At 42.3% G+C, this 23,964-nt stretch overlaps 1 protein-coding gene across 3 annotated transcripts in view; it reads left to right on the forward strand.

The window, feature by feature from the left end:
* lrrk2 (leucine-rich repeat kinase 2) overlaps nt 1-23,717 on the forward strand; it is a 30,914-nt gene extending 7,197 nt beyond the window's left edge. For 2 of the 3 annotated variants that reach the window (XM_040026486.1, XM_040026484.1), the window contains exons 7-52: nt 142-273; nt 1,083-1,202; nt 1,535-1,695; nt 1,779-1,858; nt 1,951-2,057; nt 2,251-2,380; nt 2,488-2,612; nt 3,311-3,438; nt 4,797-4,941; nt 5,185-5,324; nt 5,784-5,909; nt 6,336-6,506; nt 7,560-7,824; nt 8,336-8,524; nt 9,732-9,847; nt 10,061-10,133; nt 11,067-11,260; nt 11,351-11,601; nt 11,707-11,855; nt 12,067-12,160; nt 12,277-12,463; nt 12,554-12,735; nt 12,828-13,051; nt 13,151-13,278; nt 13,429-13,647; nt 14,769-14,970; nt 15,166-15,254; nt 15,629-15,816; nt 15,895-16,049; nt 16,150-16,281; nt 16,524-16,703; nt 16,811-16,957; nt 17,096-17,208; nt 17,469-17,659; nt 17,859-18,019; nt 18,193-18,363; nt 18,621-18,721; nt 18,961-19,173; nt 19,666-19,871; nt 19,985-20,057; nt 20,165-20,355; nt 20,644-20,796; nt 21,249-21,466; nt 22,066-22,134; nt 22,242-22,376; nt 22,939-23,717. In XM_040026486.1, coding sequence (XP_039882420.1) covers nt 142-273; nt 1,083-1,202; nt 1,535-1,695; nt 1,779-1,858; nt 1,951-2,057; nt 2,251-2,380; nt 2,488-2,612; nt 3,311-3,438; nt 4,797-4,941; nt 5,185-5,324; nt 5,784-5,909; nt 6,336-6,506; nt 7,560-7,824; nt 8,336-8,524; nt 9,732-9,847; nt 10,061-10,133; nt 11,067-11,260; nt 11,351-11,601; nt 11,707-11,855; nt 12,067-12,160; nt 12,277-12,463; nt 12,554-12,735; nt 12,828-13,051; nt 13,151-13,278; nt 13,429-13,647; nt 14,769-14,970; nt 15,166-15,254; nt 15,629-15,816; nt 15,895-16,049; nt 16,150-16,281; nt 16,524-16,703; nt 16,811-16,957; nt 17,096-17,208; nt 17,469-17,659; nt 17,859-18,019; nt 18,193-18,363; nt 18,621-18,721; nt 18,961-19,173; nt 19,666-19,871; nt 19,985-20,057; nt 20,165-20,355; nt 20,644-20,796; nt 21,249-21,466; nt 22,066-22,134; nt 22,242-22,363 — 6,911 coding nt within the window. In that variant the 3' untranslated portion in view covers nt 22,364-22,376; nt 22,939-23,717. The remainder of the gene's footprint in view (nt 1-141; nt 274-1,082; nt 1,203-1,534; nt 1,696-1,778; nt 1,859-1,950; nt 2,058-2,250; nt 2,381-2,487; nt 2,613-3,310; nt 3,439-4,796; nt 4,942-5,184; nt 5,325-5,783; nt 5,910-6,335; nt 6,507-7,559; nt 7,825-8,335; nt 8,525-9,731; nt 9,848-10,060; nt 10,134-11,066; nt 11,261-11,350; nt 11,602-11,706; nt 11,856-12,066; nt 12,161-12,276; nt 12,464-12,553; nt 12,736-12,827; nt 13,052-13,150; nt 13,279-13,428; nt 13,648-14,768; nt 14,971-15,165; nt 15,255-15,628; nt 15,817-15,894; nt 16,050-16,149; nt 16,282-16,523; nt 16,704-16,810; nt 16,958-17,095; nt 17,209-17,468; nt 17,660-17,858; nt 18,020-18,192; nt 18,364-18,620; nt 18,722-18,960; nt 19,174-19,665; nt 19,872-19,984; nt 20,058-20,164; nt 20,356-20,643; nt 20,797-21,248; nt 21,467-22,065; nt 22,135-22,241; nt 22,377-22,938) is intronic. The other variant, XM_040026487.1, reaches the window with a different exon arrangement.
* Nucleotides 23,718-23,964: the final 247 nt, after the last annotated feature.

Here is a 23,964-nt window from a genome sequence, read left to right on the forward strand (position 1 = left end):
TAATTTTTTTGTTGGTCGAGTATGTAAATCTTATTTATAGCTAGTATGTAAGTGTCTTATACTACTCATTACAGTTTTGTGCTATTTGTAATTCAGCAGTACTCAAAGACTCAGGTGGAGTTGTGTACTTGTCTTTTGCAGGCAGTAACGTGGAGGTGTTGATGTCAGGGGGCACTCGGTGCTACAGCACCATCATCGCTGCCATGGATGCTTTCCCTGAGGTGGAGGAGCTGCAGGAGAAAGCCTGCTCCCTGTTCAAAAGGTTTACTTCAGGTCAGAGCGAGTGGAAAAGGAGAAGAATCATATTTTAATCATATTTTTATGGCCTTCTTCTTCCTCTAATGTAATTTAGTACTGACATTGTTTTTGTGGATGCAGATTTGTTTTGTGCACTTTTGTGTTTCATTTCAAATGCAGAATATTAATTTGTGTATTATCATAGCTGATAAGAGCTATTGAATTAGACTCATAAGACTTTTGAATTACATCCACGTAGACATTTTACATACTATATTATATACTGGTTAATTAGGTAAATTAGTCTTTCAGTAACATTTCTCAGTGATCGCTGAGCTCATTCTCCCACACACTGTTTTGTTTGCTGTTGTTTTATCAGCAGTTGTTGTGCCTCAATTAAATGGCACAGCTGACGAAAGTGAAAGTAAAAGTAAATGAAGAGTGAGAGCAGAACTAAACAGAGTGGTAACTCAAGCATCTGGAACTTCCACTGTCCCACCTGCCGACTGTAGAAACATTACCTATCCATCTATCTATACCAATTTCTGAGCCAACAGTGAACATTATTAAGTATCATTGTTGTTAACTATACAAACTAAATAAAATTAAAAAAACAGTGTTAAATGGGTCCAACTCTCAGATGTACAGTTAATAAATAACTCATGAATAACTCACTAGTAATGATAACACTGTTTGTTGAATCCTCACTGTCAACACAGCAGTGTTTGGATTTCATTAGTTCGGATAAACTAACGTGTTTCTTCAGATGACAGATGAAGATGGAGGAGAGTAATCAAAGTAATCAGAGTATTAATTCTGGGTCCTCGGTTTATGGTGTCTTGCAGAGAGTTACAACGACATCCTGGTGAGGAATGGTGTCCACAGAGTCGCAGTCAGAGCCTGTCAGACTTTCCCTAACAACCCCAAGCTGCAAGCCGCTGCTCTGTCCTGCCTGGCTAACCTCAGTGAGGACCCACATTCACAAACTATATTTAATGCACGTGTGATGGTCTTAAACTCAACATCAATATATAGTGATGTTGCACATTTTTTGAAAAATTGGAGTTCAGAAGCAGCACATTTTCCATATAACCGCGATGTTTGCTTAGTTATTTCACTAAAGTCTTCAAGCCCTGCATCTGTTTTTAAGCAGATGTAGACGCAGACGAATAACCCAAAGCAGTTGCCAAGCTTTGTGGTAAAAACCAGATGATACTAAAATGCAACTGTCTCTTGACCTTTCTCAATTCTGCAAAAATGACACAGTGATTGACACAGACTTTGTCCTCTTTGTTAGCTGCAACCATCGTGCAGAACAAAGCGGTGGCCGAGCAGGGTCTGGAGGAAGGAGAGGAGGAGGAGAACAGGGGTAACGGGCAGGTGGAGGACATGGAGCTGAGCTGGATGAGGGAATGCTTTACTGCACTGGAGCTCCACGCAGATGAGCCAGATGTTCAGGTCTGTCTAACGTTTGGCTCTCGAGTTTTACATGGTACTCCTGAAGACTTGAACTTATTTAAAAATCACTTGTACCGTCTCAGGAAGCTGCGTGCTGGGCCATTCGCAGTCTGTTTCTGCACGGAGCTGCACTGAACCATCTAGAAGAAGAGCAGGATGAAAGGTGACACAGTGACATCTCACACGTGCGTTCATAGCCGTTGAATCTGTGCGAGAACTGAATGTAATGATGGCGTTTGGGTATTTGCTCCACAGGACTCCTGTTTATAGACAGCTGATGGCGGCCATGCTGCTTCACTTTGCGTCTCCTAATGTGTTTAACGCTGCTACCAGCGCCATCGCCACACTCATCGCAAACAACAGTGAGTCTCACGTTTCCACACGGTGTGCAGAGATGCAGTTATGATCTACATCTGTTTGTTTGTCTGTGCTGAAACTGCCGTCTGCAGCCTGTAATAAAAGCTTATGCTACAGATGCTATGTATATATCTCTATATAATATAAAAACAGTGCTGTTTTGGCGGTTGCCACGGTAACCGTTTGCTTTGTTTGCAGGTAAGATGCCCTCTTTGCTGCTGTCAAGTGGCCTTCATGTGAATTTGGTGGAGATGATGAAGAGACATTCAGACTCAGCCGAGGTTTCCATCAGTGCCTGCAAACTGTTAAACCTGCTGTTCCAGGGAAGGTGCGAACGAAGACGGTTCACATTCTACGATGAAAAAATTCAGACACACTGAGGAGAGCATTTAGTGTTTCTCACAAGCTTTGAAACTAGTCTCCCTGTATTTGTAGGGCCGCCAGTCTGGATGAGTTGACCATGGCCATGAATCAGATCCTCAGCACCATGAAGTTTCATAACTTTAATCCCGAGGTTCAGCTGGAGGCTCTGCAAGCCAGCTTGGTCTTCCTTTGCCCGGGTACGCTCTTGTTTTCTTTTCTCACTTCCGTTCCCAGCAGCTACGTGTTCTTTGTGTGGTGTTTGTGCGCAGAGGTGACCTGCCAAACAAAAGTTAATGGCGCACAAGTAAAGTTTTTTTCCCCATCTTCTCCAACAGGGCAGCTTCTTTACCGCACTAAGCTTCGTCCCAGAGGAAGATGGAGAATATAATTTATGAGCATTATTTTGACTAGTACTTAGTCACAGTGTAATGTGAAATGAGCTGCTCATAATGAGGAAATCGCATCTATTCGCTAATTTTGCAGCCCTCAGAGCATATCAGCTATTTTTGGTATGGAATTTTGCTACATGTGTTCTTTAATTTAAGGGACTTTTCACATCTGAGAGTCTAAACCACAGTTCCTGTTTTTGTTCTGTTGTGTATATCTGATCCAGTTCATTTTGGTTTCACATTGCAGTTATGCAAAGGCGGTAAGACCTTTATATGACGAACGTGCATGGTTCATTGTACTTGATTGCTTGGCAAACAAGTGTGTATCTATTGTAAGTCCTTTTTGGCAAGTAGTTGGCTCAGTTTGTATGAATACGAGAAAAAACAATAGACAGATTCTTTGTAATCCTTATGCCCTGTGATATTTAAAAAAAACCAAACTCTTTCGGTTGTGTCTGAGGGTCCGTGTTTACTCATGTCCTTGTCCTCACTCGTTTCCTTCTCAGACAGGAGTTTAAGGGAGCACGGCAACTCGGTCGCAGATCCCGACATGGCCGACGTGTCTCTGAAGGTCCTGAAAAACCAGTGTGTGGTGGAAGGAGCTCACATCCTCTACCTGGAAGCTCTCAACAGGGTATGGGCAACACACACTTTTTCAACATTTTGAGCATTTTGGTTTTGTTTTGAAATGCCCAATTGGAGATTCTAATCGGGTTTTATTTTTAAGAGATTTTTTTTCAATAAAGAGAAAAGGACTTTATGAATATTCAGCCTGCAGAGCGCCTGAATGAAATGACAGTTCACCCATTCGTTTTATAAACTGCATCGTAGCCTGTTCTGCAACTAGAAGATCAGAAGGATTGTGATTGCATTTCTGAAAAGATTTAATAATAATAATAGATTGGATTTATATAGCGCTTTTCAAGGCACCCAAAGCGCTTTACAATGCCACTATTCATTCACTCTCACATTCACACACTGTTCTCAGTTTTCATATTGGTATGGACGTTGAAAATGTCCGTCTTTATGCTTGAGTGTGGATGATAAACACTGACTGAATCGGCCTCGGAAAAGAGTAAAAACCAGAAAAAAGACACCACATGTCATCGAGGAAGTGAACGTCTGTCAAGTCTAAACAGTCATTTGTCTCATATTTAGTGTTTTATGATAAACAAGTCACGACTTCACACAATGACTAATAACTGAATACGTTTTTTGTGCTTCATTATGTTTTAAAAGAACACAAACAGCAAAAACTCTGTTGCCAAAGGCCGTGACATCTGTGGCAGAGTAATGTCTGAATAGCAGTTTATTTAACTTAATAATTTGTGCATTTGAAACCCAGAGTGCTAAAGAAGGCATAATCATTCAAAATGAGCATTCAAACAGGGCACTTTTGGCTGTTGTTTTATTTCCAAGGGGTCACCACAGTGGCTTTATCCGTATATTGGATTTATGACGGTTTTTATGCTAGATGTGCTTCCTGACACAAGCCTCCTATTTGTCTGTGTTTAGGATGCGCAGAGAGTACACTAGATTATGGCTTAGGCTGGATTTGTGTCTATTCCTCTTCACAAACTGGGGCTCTTTCACGTTTGAGACAAATATGTTAAGGATAATGTGATTTTTATTTGTTTTACAACCCAAGAAACTTCTCTTAGTCTTAGTAGACTGAGTCCCAGATCATGAACCTGTCTGCTGTTGAGCATTTCAGTGTACTCTAAAGGACAAAAGAGAATAAGAGTAAAGCTCAGATTAATGAAAGTTGTTTTATGTCATTATATATTACACAGTGTGCTAAAATGATATATATCCATTAACTTTTATTCTAATTAATGTTTCATCCATGCCAGTAGTACATAACCACATTTATATTTGTTACTAACGTTCTGCTGATGCAGATGTGTGCAACACTTGAGAAACACTTAATGCAGCATTATCTGTAATTCATTTTGGTCTCTCTTCCCTTTCTATGCATGCACGTGCGTACAGTTCATCAGCAGCTCAGCCATTCAAACATGTGGTTTGAAGGTGCTGTCTGCTCTGGCTGACTGCTCTGGTGCGGTGGATCTTCTGTGCCAGCAGGGGGCGATAGACACAGTGCTGCATACACTACAAATGTTCCCGCAGGAACGAGGTACACATTTGTCATTGTAAAAAATGCCAAACTTTCTCTTAACATGATTTGCAGGGAGATCCGGGGTCTAGTTTTTCACTTAGGAATAGCTGAACAAATCCCTTTGTTCACTTCATTAAATCTGTGTTTACTGCCTTTAGCTGCCTGAAGAAAAAACAAAACAAAAAACCCAAAGCTTTTTCTCAACAGAACTTTATTAAAGGCAAATAACTACACTCGCACTAAATTTCCTGCCCTCTCCAGAGATACACTACTGGGGGCTGACCCTGCTCACCTACGTTGTGTCCAAGAAGAAGCTCTCGAGGATGATCGTACCTGTACTGGCCTCCGTTGTGGTTACCGCTCTCATTCAGTACAGAGAAGACTCTGAGATGCTGCTAAAGGTGACCCAAGTGTTACTACTCTGATATAACGCCATGATGTAATAAACCTGCCCTGTAGTTTCATTAAAAATAAAAAAATTACATTATTGGGTTGAAGAAAAAAATCTTAGAGCTCCCATTTGAACAGAATGTAAATTACGGAGTTCTTCTTTTCATAATGTTATCTCATCCTATCCTTCACGATTAAAGACATAACCAATTTTTATGTATATTTAAATCCCTACTTTTCACATTTGGATGACAGCTCAGCTAATAGCCATTACACATGCTATGATGTAATCGGTTGCTAGCTGTCTGGATACAGTGATGCAGTCACAGAATTGTAGATCTGATCTTAAATCAAGCCGTCAAAGGCAGGATGCTGTGCCCTTTGAGGCTAATTTCTACCCTGTGTGTCTTGTTAAAGGCAGTGCTGACAGTGTTGCCCTCGTAAACTTTCTCCTCCTGTCTGGTTTGCAGTGTTTACAGGTGGCATTGAGGATGCTGGACGCCTGTTCAGGAGCAGCTGCTGAACTGCAGAAAGAAGACTTTGACAGGCACATCTTCCAGTGCCTTAGAGAAGAGACTGACCAGAGCATCAGCCCAGTAAGTTAGACCACCGCAGCAACAACTGAATGAATTTCTTTAAAATTTAACACACATGTTCACATCCTTGTGATCAGTTTGATCTTAAATATTTTCTACTAGGCATCATCGGATACAGATATTGATTCCAAATATCTGACCTTTTTTATTTAGACACTTAAACTTGACCAGTAATTTGAAAAAAATTACTTCCTTACTCATGATTATTATTTCCTGTGTTGCAAGATCAAGGGTAATAGTCTCTATCCCAATATCAGGAAGCAGTTGTGTTGAAACACAGGCTACTCTGTGAACACAAATGACCACGCATTACGTTAATCGTTTAAGCCATTGTCTGCTGGTTTAATATTTCCTGTGACATGCTTTCCTAGAAAGGAGACTTGCTGCCCTTTCTGACTCCTAGTCTCTCTGTCTGTCTGCGATCAGCTGCGGAAGTCGGTGTGCCTGGCTCTGTCTAAAATGTGGTGCGACTCAGAGCTGCACTACAGCATGCTGGAAAAGGCCTGCATGGATGGAGATACAACAATGACTGAGTGTCTGATTGAGCTGGGAGCTGACATCAACAAGAAGACCAAAAATGAGTCTCTCATTTACCAGGTCAGAGGTCACGATGGTTTCAGAGTGATTTGACTCGTTCACTCAGTCACACACAGGCATACAGTGCTTTTACCCATGACTAAGCACTTTTATCTGACATTCACACATGCACACTTACTCTCCTATGGATGCATTTTGTCCAAGGATACTTCGACACATGGACCGTAAGAGCCGAGGGATTGATGCACAGACCGTCTCATTGGTAGTGACCCACTCTGCCTGAGCCTTAGTGGTCCCCATTTAATTTTGTCTCAATAGACAGTGGCTGTTCCATTGCTTTAAAGATTAATAACTGTGACTTTGAACCTAGAGGAGACATTCATTTTCCCCAGAGGATGAACCCCACATGTGTATGTCCCAATCATGATCGACGTCGTACATAAGGAGTACCCTGATTTTTCTGACAGGCCTCAGCTTTACGTGTTTGTTCAGCACTACGTATTATGTCCGTCCGTCCGTCCATCCATCCATCCATCCATCCATTAATCCTCTTCTGTTTCTCCAAAGACACGTCACAGTAGCAGGATATTCTGTCCTTCTCCTTAGCGGTGCTTTTCCCATGTTGGAACGCTAGGTGTTCCCAGGCATGACAGGATGTAATCTCTGTAATCTCTCCAGCAATCTGTGGGGCAACCATCAGGTTCTCCTTTCAGTCGGATATTCCTACAAAACCTACAAAGGGAGGTGCCCAGGAGGAATCCTGTCTGTGTGCCTGAACCTTTTCAATTAGCTCATTTTAACACAAAGGAGCAGGAAGTCCACTGTGAGCTCCTTCTGGATGTCCAGGCTCGTCGCCCTTTCTAAAAGGCTGAGCTGATCTTATGGAGGAAACTTTTTTCGGTGACTTGCATTCGTGATATCATTCTTAGAGTAAGGGCTTGAGACATGGATAAGACTGGAGTTACTAAAGAATTTTTTGGTACAGTGCTTGATGATACTTAAGCTTCATTACTAATAATACTAGCACTCATGTGTTTTTCAATTCCCAGTCATGCTCGAACAATCAGTAATAAGACAATCAGTTCAGTCTCGATCATGGCCTGTCTTTTTCAGGTCTGTGAGAGAGGTGGACCTCTGGAACTGGTGGAACTCTTGTTAAGCCGAGGCTGCCACGAGCAGCACCTCCGCAGGGCTCTGGCCGTGAGCGTGAAGAGGGGTGACGGGCCCACAGTCATCCAGTTACTTGGCCGTCTGGGTCTGGACCTCAACAACAATGCCCTGTGCCTGGGCGGCTTCAGGCTAGGCCGTCTGGATGCTGCCTGTCTGAGCCCCCTGCTGGCCGAAAGAAGCAGAACTTCCAGTCTACGCTACAACAACAGTGAGGAAGAACTGCTGAGTTTCTAAATTTTATATCACAATTTTATGTTTGTTTGTTTTTTAGATAAAACAAGCAGTTTGAATGTAATCATTTATATAGAGCCAAATCCCAACAAAGACCACCCCCGCGATGTCTGCTTAGAGACACTGGTTTTGATGCTTTTTCATTCCACTATGATAAGATCACTTATCTTGACGACATAAAAGCCTGGATATGCTCGCAGGTTATCCAGATGTCATGTGATTCCATGTAGCTGTGCATAATCCACAGCAAGAGAAATATTTGCAGTGGTTTTTTTTTAAATATTACTACCTAAGGGAATAAGTATAAAGTGAAAAGTAGCAGCACTCGCACAGAACCATAACAGAACCATAACAACATATCTGACACACTAAGGATGCTCTCTGTTCTTGGAAACTCTGATGAGGATTTTATTGGATGATTGGAAAACAGCTGCAGAGGAAATCGATTCAATTAGCAGCTCTAATTTGAATATCTTTGTGTCTTCAAGCTAAGGGCACGAGTCTGGCAAAATACATCCAGTTTCTCCAGAGGTCCAAAAGTGTGAGCTGTCCCCCTCGGTCAGTGACTGACCCATGTTTGACCTCTGGCTACATTTCTGATGAGAGCGACGACTCCAGCTTCAGCTTTACCTCTTTGGAAGACGGCCTGTTTTTCAACGATGACATGGAGAGTGATGGTAAAGGGATGCTGATTTTCACCTGACTTTCTTAAAGAGGGCATTTCAGCTTCATATTCTTGAACTCTGTAGCTATATAACACTGTAGTTTCTCCCATTCCCACTGCCCATAACCTAGTTTTGTCTGATTAGTGCTCCTCATAAACCAGAGTTGTCAACAACATTGTGTTTGGGCTGCTGTGCTCACAGCCAGAGTTTTGTGCCTGGGTTATCTATTCCAGTAACATTATACAGAGCCAAGAGTAGAAAATATTATCCTAATATTATCTAAAACAGCACTACTTGTACTTCTCTTTTAGATAACTTCCAGCACGGGCAACAAACAAGACACGTAACTGACACTTGATGATTAGATTTGCATGCTGTTCAGAGAGACTGTATAATTCTAACATTGCTCTAAGTAGCAGTAATCGGTTGCACTGTAGTGGCATTGTTCTCCAGCAGCGTTGTTGTTTTCTCAGAACTACAGCTGAACATTCTGTACATGGAAATCCTTCATTTTCCACTGCCAGAGTAATTCATTGTACATGTATGTTTTTACTTGCGATTAGACTCGGCCTATTTGTAGTGAAGTGGCGGTGTCTCAGTGACCCATTCGTTCAGTTTGCAGTGACCTTTTGCCTCAAAAGGAGGTCTCACATGGACTCGATTAAGAACTACACATTAAAAGCACATCTGTAAATGATCACCAGTGTCTCACACTATGGGCACATGGGCATGTTTAATGAATGCATGGAGTGTGCTGCTTTGTTCCCTGACAGTTTGAGATGCAACAAGCTAATATGGTTCAGTCAAACAATTTCAATCTTTCATGTGATTCAGGGGCAGCACACAGAAACAGCTCATTATTGTTACTTTAACCTTCAGATCAATCTATCGACCTTGAAGGAGAGGTCAGAGGTCAAATGTGACATTATATTTTGGATATTTATACAATACTAATACAGTAAAATGCACACCACACTTGTAAGAATTACAGTTTCTTAGAAACCTTTTTTGAGCTACAGTGTCTGCAGACAGAACGAGACACAAACCCGACCAAAAACATAACCTCCTTGGTGACAGCAGCAAGAGAATATGGCTTCTAGTTGGCAACAATTTCATATCGCATGACGATTGGTACCCTGTAAAAACGATTAGGGTTCAAATATACTGCAAGTGTATTGAATAAGCACTCATGTTTTACTGCGTGTATCTTTTTTTATAGGAAGCGATTCGCTGTCTGGCGCTCTTTCTCCAAAGCCGTACAACAATTCATCAGAGGAGCTGAGGGGGGAATCCTTAAGGAGGAAGCAGGGCCGCCGCAGACATGCCAGCGCAGAGGTAAGAGCTGTTAAAAGACATTTGGTATTTTATGCTTTGGCCCTAAAATTTAACTTGTCATCGCCGTTTTTTTTTTTTTTAAACGCTTTTTAAGTATGATCCTAAAAATGTCTTTTCTTGGACTCTGAGATTTACTTCCCTAAGCAGTCCCTTCTTTTGTAACAGTCTCTGCTATAACTCTGATATGAAGCTTTCTTGTGCTCGTATGTCCAGAGTGGTCAGACTGAGACTGAGCACACTGAGCCTCTTCACAGAAGATATGGACGGAATAGCTCGAGTCAGAAAGGTATCTGAAAAATCTGATCTGTGATCTTTGATATTTGTCTCTCCTTTGTTTTTCTTCTTTGCCTCTTCTTTTCTTTGATAACTGATCCTGTTTTTAATTATATAAAATCATATCGCTAGTTGTCACGTGGACAACAGCAACTTATTCCATGAATTCATCTTATTTTTTTGGATAACACTTCCGTTTGTGACACTAAGATATCCACATTTGAAAGGATGCTGGAAGCATGTACACCTCCTTCTTAAAGACATCACGTAAAATAAAGCAGGCCAGTGAGGAATATTCAAAATTTAACAATGCTTGTTTTTGTAAATGAGATTCTTAAAGACTGTGGCAGCTTTGAATTGTAAAAACTGGCTCCATATGCTGGGATGCCGTTTAATTTGAACTTAATACACGCTGTCCTTAGGTGCCCACTTTACCACAGTAGCCTCAGAAACTGTGGACTTTTGCTAAACTCGACACTGTTCTGAGCTGAGAAACACACTGTTCTGAGAAACACAGTAACACGCAATAACGATAGCATCAGTTCTAACCCACCACTTGAAGAGCAACAGTCCCACGAGCTTATGGTCTTAGTCACGAAATGTCGTGAAGGGACTGCCCCCGTCATCACTGACCAAAGATTATTTCTGTAACTATAAAACCACAGCGTGCTGCTGCTATGTTTTGTGTTGCAGCAGTTTGTCTTTCACACGCTGTTGTGTTTTTGTTTGTCCACACTGTAAAAGACTTACTGAGTGCAATGGTGGCGCTGTGACAGGTCAACAGGCATGACTCCTGGTCCACACCTAGCTACTTTTTTCAAGTGTGTTTTTTCAGCTCTCTTTCATACCTGAAGTGGATCTGGTGCTCTTGTGTATTGGTTTTAATTGGATAAAAGGTATCTAAGTAATGAAACTATTGCTTTTGCTCTTGTTATCGCCTTGTCAGTGCTGGGGTCTGCCGAGAACTCTGCTGCTCTGCCGAAAGAGAAAGAGAGGATCCACCTGCTGGACTTATCTGGGAATGAGCTGGACTCCCTGTCCTGTCTCAACGATGGCTTTGTCCAGCAGCAGCTGTGGCATATCCACCGTCTGGACCTGAGCTATAATTGTCTGCTCGAGTTTCCCTCTGAACTCTGCTTGGTAAGGTCTGCATTCGATCTGCACTAATAAAAAGAACTAAAAGATAAAAATATGGGCTACATTTTTTTTTCTTTCTGTTTTTTGACTCAGAGTTTGAAGAATTTGACTCGACTAGACCTGCAGGGGAATCAGCTCCAGTCGCTGCCACAGGAGCTGCTGTCTCTGCCCTCGCTGAGCATGCTGAACGCCTCTCGTAACTGCGTTGGCCCCCAGCTGACCTTTGACCCTGCTGTTACCTGTCCATCACTGAAGCAGCTCAACCTTTCATTCAACAAAATCACCACATTCCCTTTCGAGCTGGGCCGCACCATGCATACGCTGGAGGAGCTTTATATGGAAGGGTAGGGTTTTTAAGGAAATTGATAGTTTTACATCAAACAATCTTATCGTGGATCCACAAACGTCATTTGCAGAATTGTAAAGACGATTTTTTCTTTTCTTTTCAGAAACTGTATCACTGAGCTGTGCACACCTCTTTGTTTGCCTGAGATTAAGTTGCTTGATGTGAGCAAGAACAGCGTGGAGAATATTTCTGCAGATTTCCTGAGCAGCTGCCCCAAACTGGAAACCTTTAATGTCTCTATGAACAAACTCCGTGAGTATTACCAACTGACTGATAAATTCCACACTAATTCTTTCACCATCAGTTCAGTCTGGGTAGTATTTTACTATCTAAACATACAGTGAAAAAAGAGCTTCATGCTACAGGTTTCATCAGACGTTTTTAATTTAGAGTTATTCAAGAATGATTGATTTGCATTTATATCATATTTCTTAAAGTAGAAACATTATTTTGTGTTCTCCAGGTTCCCTGTCCCATCTGCCAGCTAAGATTATGACACTAAAACTTGCAAACAATAGCTTTGCATCAATCCCCGAGGCTGTACTTGAACTTCCAGTGTAAGCCAGATCCTCACCTTCTGTTCTTATATTTTAATTCAAAAGTTCTACCAGTAATAAAATTGTAAAAAGCCTCAAAGATTCTGATTCTCTACTTGCACGATCCGTCCTGTTAGGTTACGGTCAGTAGATATGAGAACCAACAGCATCGTTGTCCTGCCTGGCCCGGCGTCCTGGGTGTCCAGCATCATCAGAGAGCTGATGTTCAGTCAGAACTGCATACAGACTCTGGATCTGAGTGGACCTATCCACAAATGGACCAGACTGGAGAAACTCCACCTTAGTGCCAATAGGCTCACTGAGGTAAAAGAGAGCGTATACAGCACTTTCTAGAATGTAAACAACACATTGTTGTAAAGGGTTGTCTTTGAGGGTTGTGCTGTTTGCATTCAGATCCCCCCCCAGATTGGCTTGTTGGAAGGCCTGACTTCCCTGGATGTGAGTCATAACACTAACCTGCGCTCATTCCCAGATGAAATGGGAAAACTGAGCAGACTGTGGGACCTGCCACTAGATGGCCTTCAGCTGCAGCTGGATCTCAAACTCATTGGCAGCAAGACAAAAGACATAGTCAGGTCAGACGGGGTTGACATTCTGCTGCTTTTTTTGGGTTTTTTTTTTTTCTTATGTTATCCTGTATAAAGAACCATATATACTCTCCTGTCAGGTTCCTTCAGCAGCGGCTGAAGAAGGCGGTGCCATACTATCGGATGAAGCTCATCGTGGTGGGGAACGCAGGGAGTGGAAAGACCAGCCTGATCCAGCAGCTGATGAAGCTAAAACGCTCTCAGCTGAACTCAAAACAGACGTCTTTTGGCATTGACGTCCGCGACTGGACCGTCAGGGAAAGAGACAAGAAGAAAATGGTGCTGAATGTCTGGGACTTTTCAGGTTGGCCCTCTTGTAAAATCTGAAAAGATAAATTGACATTTGGATATCTTATTACACCAGCTGTGATTTTGAGGCCCTACCCATATGTTTACCCCACAGGTGGAGAGGAGTTCAGTGGTTCTCACCCTCACTTCCTGACGTCCAGAGCTCTTTACCTGGTAGTTTACAACATCAGCAAGGGAACTAGTCAAGTGGATGCTCTCAAACCTTGGCTCTTCAACATCAAAGTAAATCTAGTCATAAGAAATAAAAGTCTGTGAACTTGTAATCATTCTCCTGGCATGATCTGAGCTGAGTCTGCAGTAGGGCAGCATTTAAGTTAACAGTTCATCTGGATATTTTAATGTATCTTCTATTCATTTGTTTATTTTCTTCAGGCAGTAGCACCGCTGTCTCCAGTCATTCTAGTGGGAACCCATACAGATGTGAGTGAGGACTCACAGCTGCAGAACTGCCTGAGCAAAATCAGACAGGAGCTCCTGACCCACCAAGGCTTCCCTATTATCAGGGATTATTACATGGTCTCAGTCTGTGAGGACTCAGATGCCATCGCCAGACTCCGCAAGGCCATTGTCCGGGAGGTCACCAGCTTCAAGGTAAAAGGAAACATAAGGAGACTAAGGAGATCATCTTTTTGGAATAATTCAAAAAGATGATCTCATATCATCCTTTCCTAACCGCTTCTCTTTGACCTCGATGGAAATCATCATTAGGTCAGGGAAAGGTGCAGAGGTTAGGCATAGCAAACTCATGCCTAACTGGGATTTCTGTGTGTGTGAAAAGACAAAAACAATACATAAGCTTCATCAAATGAATTAATTTGTCAGGTCTTTGAGCTGTGACTTTAAGCATGAGGAAGTGAATCGGGGGTGTCTGTCTGCTGGTTCAGGTGCAGGAGGGAACCAGTTAGAGAGACACTCAGAGTTTGTTGAAGAAAACCTGCCGTGGAGCAGGTGAAGTTCACGGTGACTGAGTTGTTAGCTAAACCTGCTTCCTGGAATAAGCCGTTGGTCAGCTCTTTACACGTTTACATGGTGGAGCAGTTTGTAATTGCGTAACTCTCCTCTGGAGAGTCCTCTGGAATCTCTCAAGTCTCTTGAGAGCCACACAGTCAGCAGCTGTACCCAGTGTTTAAACTGGAAGTTTGTGCTGCTCTTACTTGTCATCATTGAAAACACTTCTTGGGTCTTTGTATGTGAACTGGCACATAGGGAGTAGATTGCCCTGGAAATTCACACTAATTTCCCCCACAATCTATATGAAATGTAAAATTCCCTCAATTCATCTCTTGAACTAACTAATTAAATAATATTCCCAAAGGCTGCAAAAAATGAATGGACTTAATTGTACAGAACCTTAAATACTCTCCGTTCAATCAGTAAAGCTCATAATCCTCATTTAGAGAGCGTATATTCTAATAATTTCTTTAAATAATGCAACAAGTTGAGAAAAACAAGATCTTATTACTGCAGATTAATGGTCATAGTTTAGCTGTGCAACAGTAAGTTATGCAATGAAATTAAAAACACACTTCTAATTATCATTTACATGATCTGCACCACTTTGTCAATTATGTTAAAGGGATTTCACGAATGACTGGATGGTCTGACTACGAACTGTGGGATGACATTATCTCATCTCATTTCATATACATACTCCAGTTTATTCTGTGCCAAAGGGAGGTAATGAAGGCATTCATATCCTGTTCCCCTCATAGATACAAGACCAGCCTGTGATGGGTCAGCTGGTGCCAGACAGCTACGTGGAGCTGGAGCGCCGGATTCTTCAGGAAAGAGCCAGGGTTCCTCCAGAGTTCCCTGTCCTCAGGCACCATGAGCTCCTGCAGCTCATCCAAGACAGTCAGCTGCAGCTGGAGGAAGCTGAGCTCCCTCATGCCATCCACTTCCTCAGCGAAGTCGGTCAGTCTGAATTAGGCTAATAAAGCAAGCACTTTTCAACTGAATTTTTAGTTTTGAAAATAAAATAGCAGCTTTGCCTCAGCACTTTCACACTCACACAGTGATATCCTGCAGAGTAGCTTGGATATCCAGCTTGAGTGTGTTTTCTCTTTGCGTCGCCATCTGACAAGTTTTGTTGCATCTTTGTCACTGCAGGTGTTCTATTGCACTTCGATGATCCTGCACTTGAGCTTCAGGAGCTTTACTTTATTGACCCACAGTGGCTATGCAGTGTCATCTCACAGGTAGCCCTTCTTGTTATGAATCTCATGCATTTGGTTTTGTGTTTTTTTTTTTAGGTTTTTAAGAAAAAGAAAATAGTTTATTCATCCCAAAAGTTGGAAATTACTGTGTTAAAGCAGCAAGAACAGAGACAAACCACAGTTGAAAATTACACTAAAATGAGCTTAATTAGAACTTTACAATCTAAATATGACCCAATAAAGGGAATCAATCTTGAACCTTAAGGTGGTAAAGACTTTCTGTATTTGTCCTTCTAGCATCATAATATGACGACGATGATGATGATGAGGAGTTAGAGAGAGGTTTGGAACTTGGAGGATGGCCGTGTGAGAATTGTTGAATGCACAGATGCTTGTGTTATCTTTCCTCTGTGCAGAAACTGACCTTAAAGAGCTGTGGCTACTGGGAGCATCCTAAAGGAGTGGTCCAGCGCTCTGTCGTGGAAAAGTTTCTGTCTGAGACGAAGTGTTTCCCGAAGAGTCACCTGACACAGTTCTTGAAGCTGCTGGAGAAGTTTCAGATTGCTCTTCCGTTTGGCGAGGACCAGCTGCTGGTACCCAGCAGGTAGGCTGTGTCTTTGTGGAAATACAATCAACAAATAACTGCTTCACACACGCTAACCACTCAACCCATAATCCACAGCTTGTCCAAACACAGACCCGTCATAGAACTGCCTCACTGTGAGAACTCTGAGGTGATCGTCCGACTGTATGAGATGCCGTACTTCCCCATGGATTACTGGTCTCGGCAGATCAGCCGCCTGCTAGAAACATCCTCCTACTTGCTTTGTGGAAGGGGTAAATTAAACATACACCAGTACATCAGTTGACTTCTTCAGTGCAATATTTAAAGAAGCCAATTGTTAACTGAATGCATTTCACACTGTGTGCTATCCAGAAAAAATGGTCCGACCCAACCGGATCTACTGGAGGAGAGGAATTTACCTGAACTGGTCCCAGGAGGCGTACTGTCTGGTGGAGGAAAATCCCTCCAGCTGTGTCAGAATAACCGTGCCCGCATCATGCAAAGGTGCTGTAGTATTTAAGGATGATAATTATCCTGAAATATCCAGTGTTTGAAAGCAATAAAAAGACAACGACCACAGAGAGCTGAGGCGAGAATGAAACTGATTAAAGTGGCAAAACTGGATGCCACGCTTCCATTTGTGGGTTAGTTACAATGAACCTTCATAAAAATGGCTTAAAACGTGTCTGCGATTGTTGTCTTAAAAGTTTTCACTCCTTTGTAAGCCCTCATTTGCGTTCCCCCAGGCCGGCTGCTGCTGGGTCAGGTGGTGGATCATATTGACTCCCTGCTGGAGGAATGGTTTCCCGGCCTGCTAAACACCGACATGCACGGCAGTGGAGAAGCTCTGCTGAAGAAGTGGGCTCTGTACAGCCCAGAGGATGGGCAGGAGTGGAGGAAGATTCCCCTGGAAGACATTTTTACAGGTGTGTGCACTAAAACATCAGCACTTGTATTGTTTCCTTAGTCAGGTCAGTTTTGTATTACTGTCATGGATTCAAAAAGTCTAAAATTATAACTTTGTTGATTGTAGATTTCTTGCGAGCGAGCGCAGAAAATCGGCCCTGCACTCTTCCCGTCTTTCAAACAGCCCCTGATCTGTTATTGAGTGACCAGCCTGCAGGAACAACACTTGACAGTGAAGAACTGGATGTAGATCTGTCTTTAGAGAACAGACTGGGTACGGCTGTGTAATGTCCCGATAATTTCTGTCTTTTATGAAAAAGCAGATTGTTAAAAGCACCATTTTTAATTTTGAACCTTCCCGTTTTAGTTTCATTTTTGTTTCTTAATTCTTTCATATTGGTTTTGTTAACAGGGGACGGTGGCTTTGGAACTGTCTATCGAGGCGTCTATAAGAACGAAGACGTAGCTGTGAAGATATTCAACAAGCATGCTTCTGAGCTTTACATCTACAGACTCCTCAGACAGGTACCACTGAAACTTTGCTTACCAAAGTCCCAACATTCCTCTTCCTAACATCTCTGTGTCCCAGACACCTGTGTTTTCACTGTCCTCGTGGCTCAGCAGTGATTAGACATCATACATTGTTTCAGCAGGAAGAGTTGCACATCTACCTGACCTCTGTGTCTTTTGTATCTTTCAGAAATGACAAATGTCACCAGCCTTTTCAGAGCTAAACTTTTGATGCATTTTGCCTTCATCGATTCACATTTCTCCCTGTTTTTCAGGAATTAGTCGTTTTGGGCCGCCTCCGTCACCCCAGCCTGGTGACCCTGCTGGCAGCCGGCTCGACTCCTCAGGTCCTGGTGATGGAGCTGGCTCTGCGCAGCTCTCTGGATTCCCTTTTCGAAAACAAGAACGTTAGCTTCAACCAAAAGCTCCAGCACAGGATTGCCCTGCAGGTGGCTGATGGGCTCAGGTAGAATGAAGAGCTGTTGACATGTTATCTTAACCCAGCATCAAGAAATTCTTCACATAATCATCAACTAATTTTAAGATTGTGTTTTAGATTTTAACCACCATAATAACTTTAAATATCTCTAAATCAGATTTAAATGCTCGTGTAAAGTACAGAAATCGACTTACCTGCTGTTTCTTTGTCAAACCTGTGTGATCAGGTACCTTCACTCAGCCATGATCATCTATCGGGATCTGAAGCCTCACAACATCCTCCTGTTCAACCTGAAGACCGACTCTGACATCATCGCCAAGATCACAGACTACGGCATCGCTCAGTACTGCTGCAGCATGGGAGTAAGAAGCTCTGAGGGGACAGCAGGTCAGAGTCCAAAGTGCCTGTTTTTTGGGTTTTTTTTAAATTATTATTTCATTGATCATGCGATCAGAATATTAAATTATTTTTAAAATCAGATTTTGAAGACATATTTTTTTTTTTTTGTCCACTTTGATTGGACTGCTTTATGATGTCATACTGTTATGAACTGATTACAGGTTTCCGAGCTCCAGAGGTCGCCCGAGGTAATGTGATTTATAATCAGCAGGCTGATGTGTTCTCGTTCGGCCTGCTGCTCTACGACCTGATGACCCGTGGCGAGCGCATTTTAGACGGCATGAAGTTTCCCAGCGAGTTTGATGAAATTGCAGTTCAGGGAAAGCTGCCAGGTGGGAATGCGACAGTTCACCTATAATCACTGACAGTGAATGTTAAGAAAAAGAGAGCCACCTCAGACATGGTACTAATAATGACCACGTACAAGTAACTAAATGCTTGCCTTTAAACCACATTAATTTAAAAAAAGGCAAAGTAGTACTCAGTTTTTATACTAGTATATTTGAATTGGATTTACATTATATGTGTTGTTTTATATATTTCACAAGTTAAAGAGAATTCACTGAAGTGTGCATTACTTCTTCCACAGATCCAGTAAAACACTACGGTTGCTCACCTTGGCCCAGCTTTCAGGTTCTAATAAAGGAATGTCTGAGGGAGAGCCCACAGGATCGACCCACTTCTGCTCAGGTTAGGACCCGCAGACTGTGTAACCAGCTTGTTCACCTTTTCTATCTGAGAAAGGTGATGGTGGTGGTGCCACCGCCCCCTAGTGGCAGTAAAGTGGATACTATGTAACAGAAATGCAGAAGTGCAAGCAGCAGATTTAAATTTAACTCGATTATGATTTTTAGTCCTACTTGAGTGATACACAATTAAGAAGCTTTTGTGTGTGTGTCTGCGTGTGTGTGTGTGTGTTATGGGTGGAGGTGTTTGACAGGTTGAATTCAGGTGAAATGCTGTGTCTTATGAGGGAGCTTGTGGTTCCCGGGGTTTTGAGTGCCGAGTGCTTCATTCTGAGCTCTCGCACCGCCGACAGCAATTCTTCCAGCCACCGGGTCTGGCTTGGTGGAGGCAGCAGGACCCAGAAGAAGGGATCCATCACAGCTGTGGACCTGAACACCAACACGGTCGCTACACAGGTACTGATACACAATGTTAATGTGGCAGAGGGCCGCCCCTCCCTGAACCTTGTTCTGCTGGAGGTTTCTTCTTGTTAAAAGGAAGTTTTTCCTTCCCACTGTTATCAAGTGCTTGCTCAGAAGGAGGGTCAGCTGATTGTTGGGGTTTTCTTTGTATTAGTGTAGGGTCTTTGCTTTACAATATAAAACACCTTTCCGTTGGGCATCTTTCTTTGCCTTTAGACAATAATTCTGATGGCAAAAGAACCAAACGGGACAGGCGAAAAAAACAAACAAAAACAAAAACAATATAAAACACCTTGAAGCAACTGTTGCTGTGATTTGGTGCTATATAAATGAAACTGAATTGAAAGTTTTTGATTTCACACGTTTGATGCAATTTAATTCATTTAGCGTCTTGTTTCTTTACATCTTCTTTGAGATCTCATACATTATAATCCCTGTAAAAATGATTCTCTTATCATGGAAACGAATTATAATTTGTGTTCACAGGCTGGTTCTTTCGAGGTCGACACCAGTCCCGTCCTGTGCCTCGTGACTGTCCAAATCCCAAACGAGGACAGCGATTGGCTGGTGGCAGGCACCCAGTCTGGCTCTTTAGTGGTCATCAACAGTCGAGACACGTCGACTTGGCACCACCTGCAAAGGGTCACCGACGCCGTCACATCACTGTACTTCCACGTACACCCTCGACGCACGTAAGCATGTGAAAAAGTGCACTGTGAACTGCTGCAGTTCCGGTTTAGGCCGTATTATAACCACTTCTATATGTTCCCTGTTGATCTCTTTTTTAAAATTTGTTTGTTTTTAGTCAAAGAAAGAATTATTTGCTGGTTGGGACAGCAGATGGAATTCTTAGCATTTATGAGGACTCTGTGCTCAAGGTAAGTATTCAAGGATAAAGAAAAAGCCCTTTTTTGATTGTTTAACGGATGATATTCTGATACATGCTAATTGTGCACATTTATCAGCTGGAATTCTTGTTTTTTAGCAGAAGAACGGCCAACCGGTTAAAACGCTCAGTGTGGGCCACGTCAACACTCCGGTCATGTGTTTGGGCCAGTCGGTGCATTCACTGGACAGCAGGTCTGTGTGGGCCGGCTGCGGATCCAAGATCCTTTCCTTCACCACTGACTATGATGTCTGCAAGTCCATCGACACAAGACCGAACCTCTTTTCCCAGTGAGTCTGTGTGGGAATGTCAGGCAGCTCGTTCTGTAAACAAATGCATATATATGATATATTCCAGCTCCATTTACATAATATATGAATGGAGTGTTGTTTTCAAGGTGCTATGAAGATTAGAAAGTATGAAGTGTGATCAAAATGTTTCAGGAGTTGTCTTTTAAAAAGACACAAAACACTTGGAAATGGTCATGTGAATGTCTCATCTGGACTTCTTTACAACTGATTGCGTAACAGCAAAATTCTGTGTCTTTGTGTGTTCGTGTGTGCGTGTACGCCCTTCAGCCAGCAGCGGTCACTGGGGAGCGAGGCGTGTGTGTATCGTATGGTTGTGGATAAATACGTGTACCTCAGCAAAGCCAGGACAACAACTGTTGAGGTTTGGGACAAGAGGAGCGAGAGGATGGTGGACTGTATTGACTGTGCTCAGATTATTAGGTACGCTCGCACGTGACACACACTGACATATGGAAATTTTTCTGCAGTTACAAAGTCGCAGTGACTGTTAACTTCCACTAAATAAAACTGTATTTTTCTACTCCATGTCTTTGGAGTATGAATGTAGTGCATACAGACATACAGCAGGCCCCCTCCAACCAGAGGGAACAGCAGAGGCAGATCTCTTGCATTATTAGCTGCAGACACTGACTGAATAAACAGTGAGAATGAGAACACAGGGATCAGAAACAAAAGGTAAAAGATGATGCAGAGCAGCCCACGGTTTGAAGTTAACGTGCGATTTTGAAAAGACACCAAACATTACCGAGCACTTAGCAAGAACATTAACTGAGCAGGAAAACTGCAGGTGACTGTTGTCAGTCTGTTTTTCAAAATTCAGATAGTTTTCCACACGACAGCAGCTGCATGCTAATGCCCTCCGTTCCCTGCAGACGTGACAGAGGCGGGCACGGCAGAGAAGCTGAGCTGCCCTCTGAGGCGTCGCCCTCCTTGGCCACAGTGAAGGCCCTGCTCTTGCCAAGCGCCGCCATGCTCTGGATCGGCACTAGAAGGGGCCACCTGCTGCTACTGGAGCTCCCCAAACACCAAATTCTGCAGGTCATGGAGCCCCACTGTGATTCTCTCCGCTGTATGGCATCTGCACTCATACGTGGGTCCTTTTTGTTTTTAGTTTGACCTTTAATTTCATGCTACTCTCCTGGCAGATTAGCAGATCCGCACGGTTCCTGGTTGGTGTGGATGTATTGTTACAGTAATAATAATAAAGCCAACCACAGCATTCATTTAATGGAACAGAAGAGTCGTACATTTATGCACCTTATATACTTGCTGATGTCGCTCGATGTTGTTGTCTAAAATTGTATATTAAAAGTGGAAAAATATTTTGTGGAACAGCTCCCTCATCAGTGCACAGATATGTGCTCATGTGCAGGGCGTCTGCGGTCCAATATCTTCTTACTGCTGATGGTTACTCTGAGATAACAGATAACAGGACACTAGGCAGTTGAAGTACCTCTTAAAACATTACATGTGATTGAAATTGTGTTTCCTGCACACACTGCCGTTTCATGTTCATATTGAAGATTGCTTAAAGTAAAAATATCACATCAACATTATTTTGCCCCAAGAAAAAATAAGAAGTTGAAGTAAAGAAGAAATTAAAAATTGATGACCAAGTTCATTGATTCTTTGTTTGTGTCAGTCGGTGTGAAAACGTTGCAGTTTTCTTTTTTTCTGTTTTTTTAATAGAAACGCTTAACAGGGAGAATGTGGTGCTGGTGTTGGGCCGAAGACAAACTCAGCACAAGAATCAAAATGGTGAGTCCGACGGTTCATTGTTTCTCACACGACCTTGAAAGCGGCGATCCTGCTGTGCAGGTTTTTTTCTTCATCGGTTCAAAGTGTTTGTTTGTCTCGGCTGTCAGATGAAGAGTCTGTGCTTACGATGTGGAACAGCATGCTCCCGGTGGAGGTCAAAGACCTGAGAAAGCACTGCGAGAAGAGAGAGCAGATCGCAGGCAAAATGAGAGAGCAGCTCCACCAATGAGCACACTGACTTTGTATGTTTTCACTTTTTTACATCCTGCTTCTCAGCTCATATATGGATTTGTTTTTATGCTACTGTCATTGCTTCATTTTTACTTTTATGAAAATCTCAATTAAAAAAGGACTATGGGAGGATGCCAGAGAGAACCCACAAAGACACAGGAGAATCGGGGGACAGCATGGTGGTTAGCACCATGGCCTCATAGCAACAAGGTGTAGGCTTCAGATCCACTTGCCTGTGTGGTGTTTGAGTGTGTTCTCACACAGCCCAGCGACATGCATGCTAGGTTAAACTTCTGAATTGGCTCTAGGTGTAAATGATTGTCCGTCTGTTAGACTGTGACAGATTGTCAGATGTCCGGGGTGTAGCCCCGCCTCTCGCCCTGTCACAGCTGGGACAGCCTTCAGTCAGAGTTGGATAAGCAGGAAAGAACCAGATGTACAGATGGCTTAACTGGAATCTCTGATGATGCTTTAGGTCATCCAAAAATACGAAACAGTTCAAAGAAAGTCTTTAAAGACTTTCTTTGAACTGTTTTGATTATTGTTTTAATCCTTTTTTTTTTTTTTTTGCAGAATGTTTGTTGAAAAGGGATCAACTTCCCACTGCAGGAGTATCTCGGCAGTGCACGCTGAAGGGGACGCGTTACCTCAGTTTCTAATAGCCATTCAAACTTTCCAGCACACTGACCCTGGAAGAGCACTAATAAGGGGACGACTTTGTAATGAACTGGTCAAAAGAATCTAATTCAACAAATGTTTCTCGATGTTCTTGATGATGCACATTTGCACCACCTTTTATCAGATGAAGAGAACCTTTAATTACTTTGTCAGAAGGGACACAAAAGGTTTCATTTGTGTTTTCAGAGCTTATGTACTAAACCTCCTGCTCCTGATAGATAACTAGAAAGCCAAAGGAAGGAAAAAAAGCCCTCAAAGTGTACATTTGACTATTTATTTTATATGTTTACCATTGAGCTCCATCACGCCACATCAGTAAACAGGAGATGAACATCTCATAATGCTGCCTGCTTTCCTCAAATTTATATTTCCTGTTGTCTAAAGTGAATGTGATTGTGCCAAACACAAGTAACTACAGTTTTATGTACTGTGATGGCTCTTTGTTGTGTCGCTTTACGGAGTATGTTCACAAAAAGACAGAAGATGAGAAAAATGTATTTTTTATAAGAAGGAAATGTAGAGAAAATTTGAATGATTTGGTGTTAATTTGCACTTTTTTCTCGTTTTCCAGTCGCATGTTGTACATTGAACAATGTGTTTTTCTGAGTAGTGGGATACTGTACATACTGGGAGTAATCTCAAATTGCACTGCAAGAATAAAAGCAACAAACTGATTTCTAGTGTGTGGTCATGTTTAAGCTTTAATCAGAGGGAAAAGACATTAAAATTGAAGCTTTTTGATGGAAAAGAAAATATTTACAGAGTAAAAAAACAAAGATGGGTTAAAGAGTTAGAGTACTTCTGAACCTTAAAAACACTGTTTTGATATCCAAACTAACAAGATAAATATATTTAAAATATTTATATTATATTTACAGAATACTTTAAATATACAACGGCCATCGTGTATTCTATAAACAA

The sequence above is a fragment of the Simochromis diagramma genome, unplaced genomic scaffold (genome assembly GCF_900408965.1).
Source record: "Simochromis diagramma unplaced genomic scaffold, fSimDia1.1 OVJJ01000293.1, whole genome shotgun sequence".
Lineage (NCBI taxonomy): Eukaryota > Metazoa > Chordata > Actinopteri > Cichliformes > Cichlidae > Simochromis > Simochromis diagramma.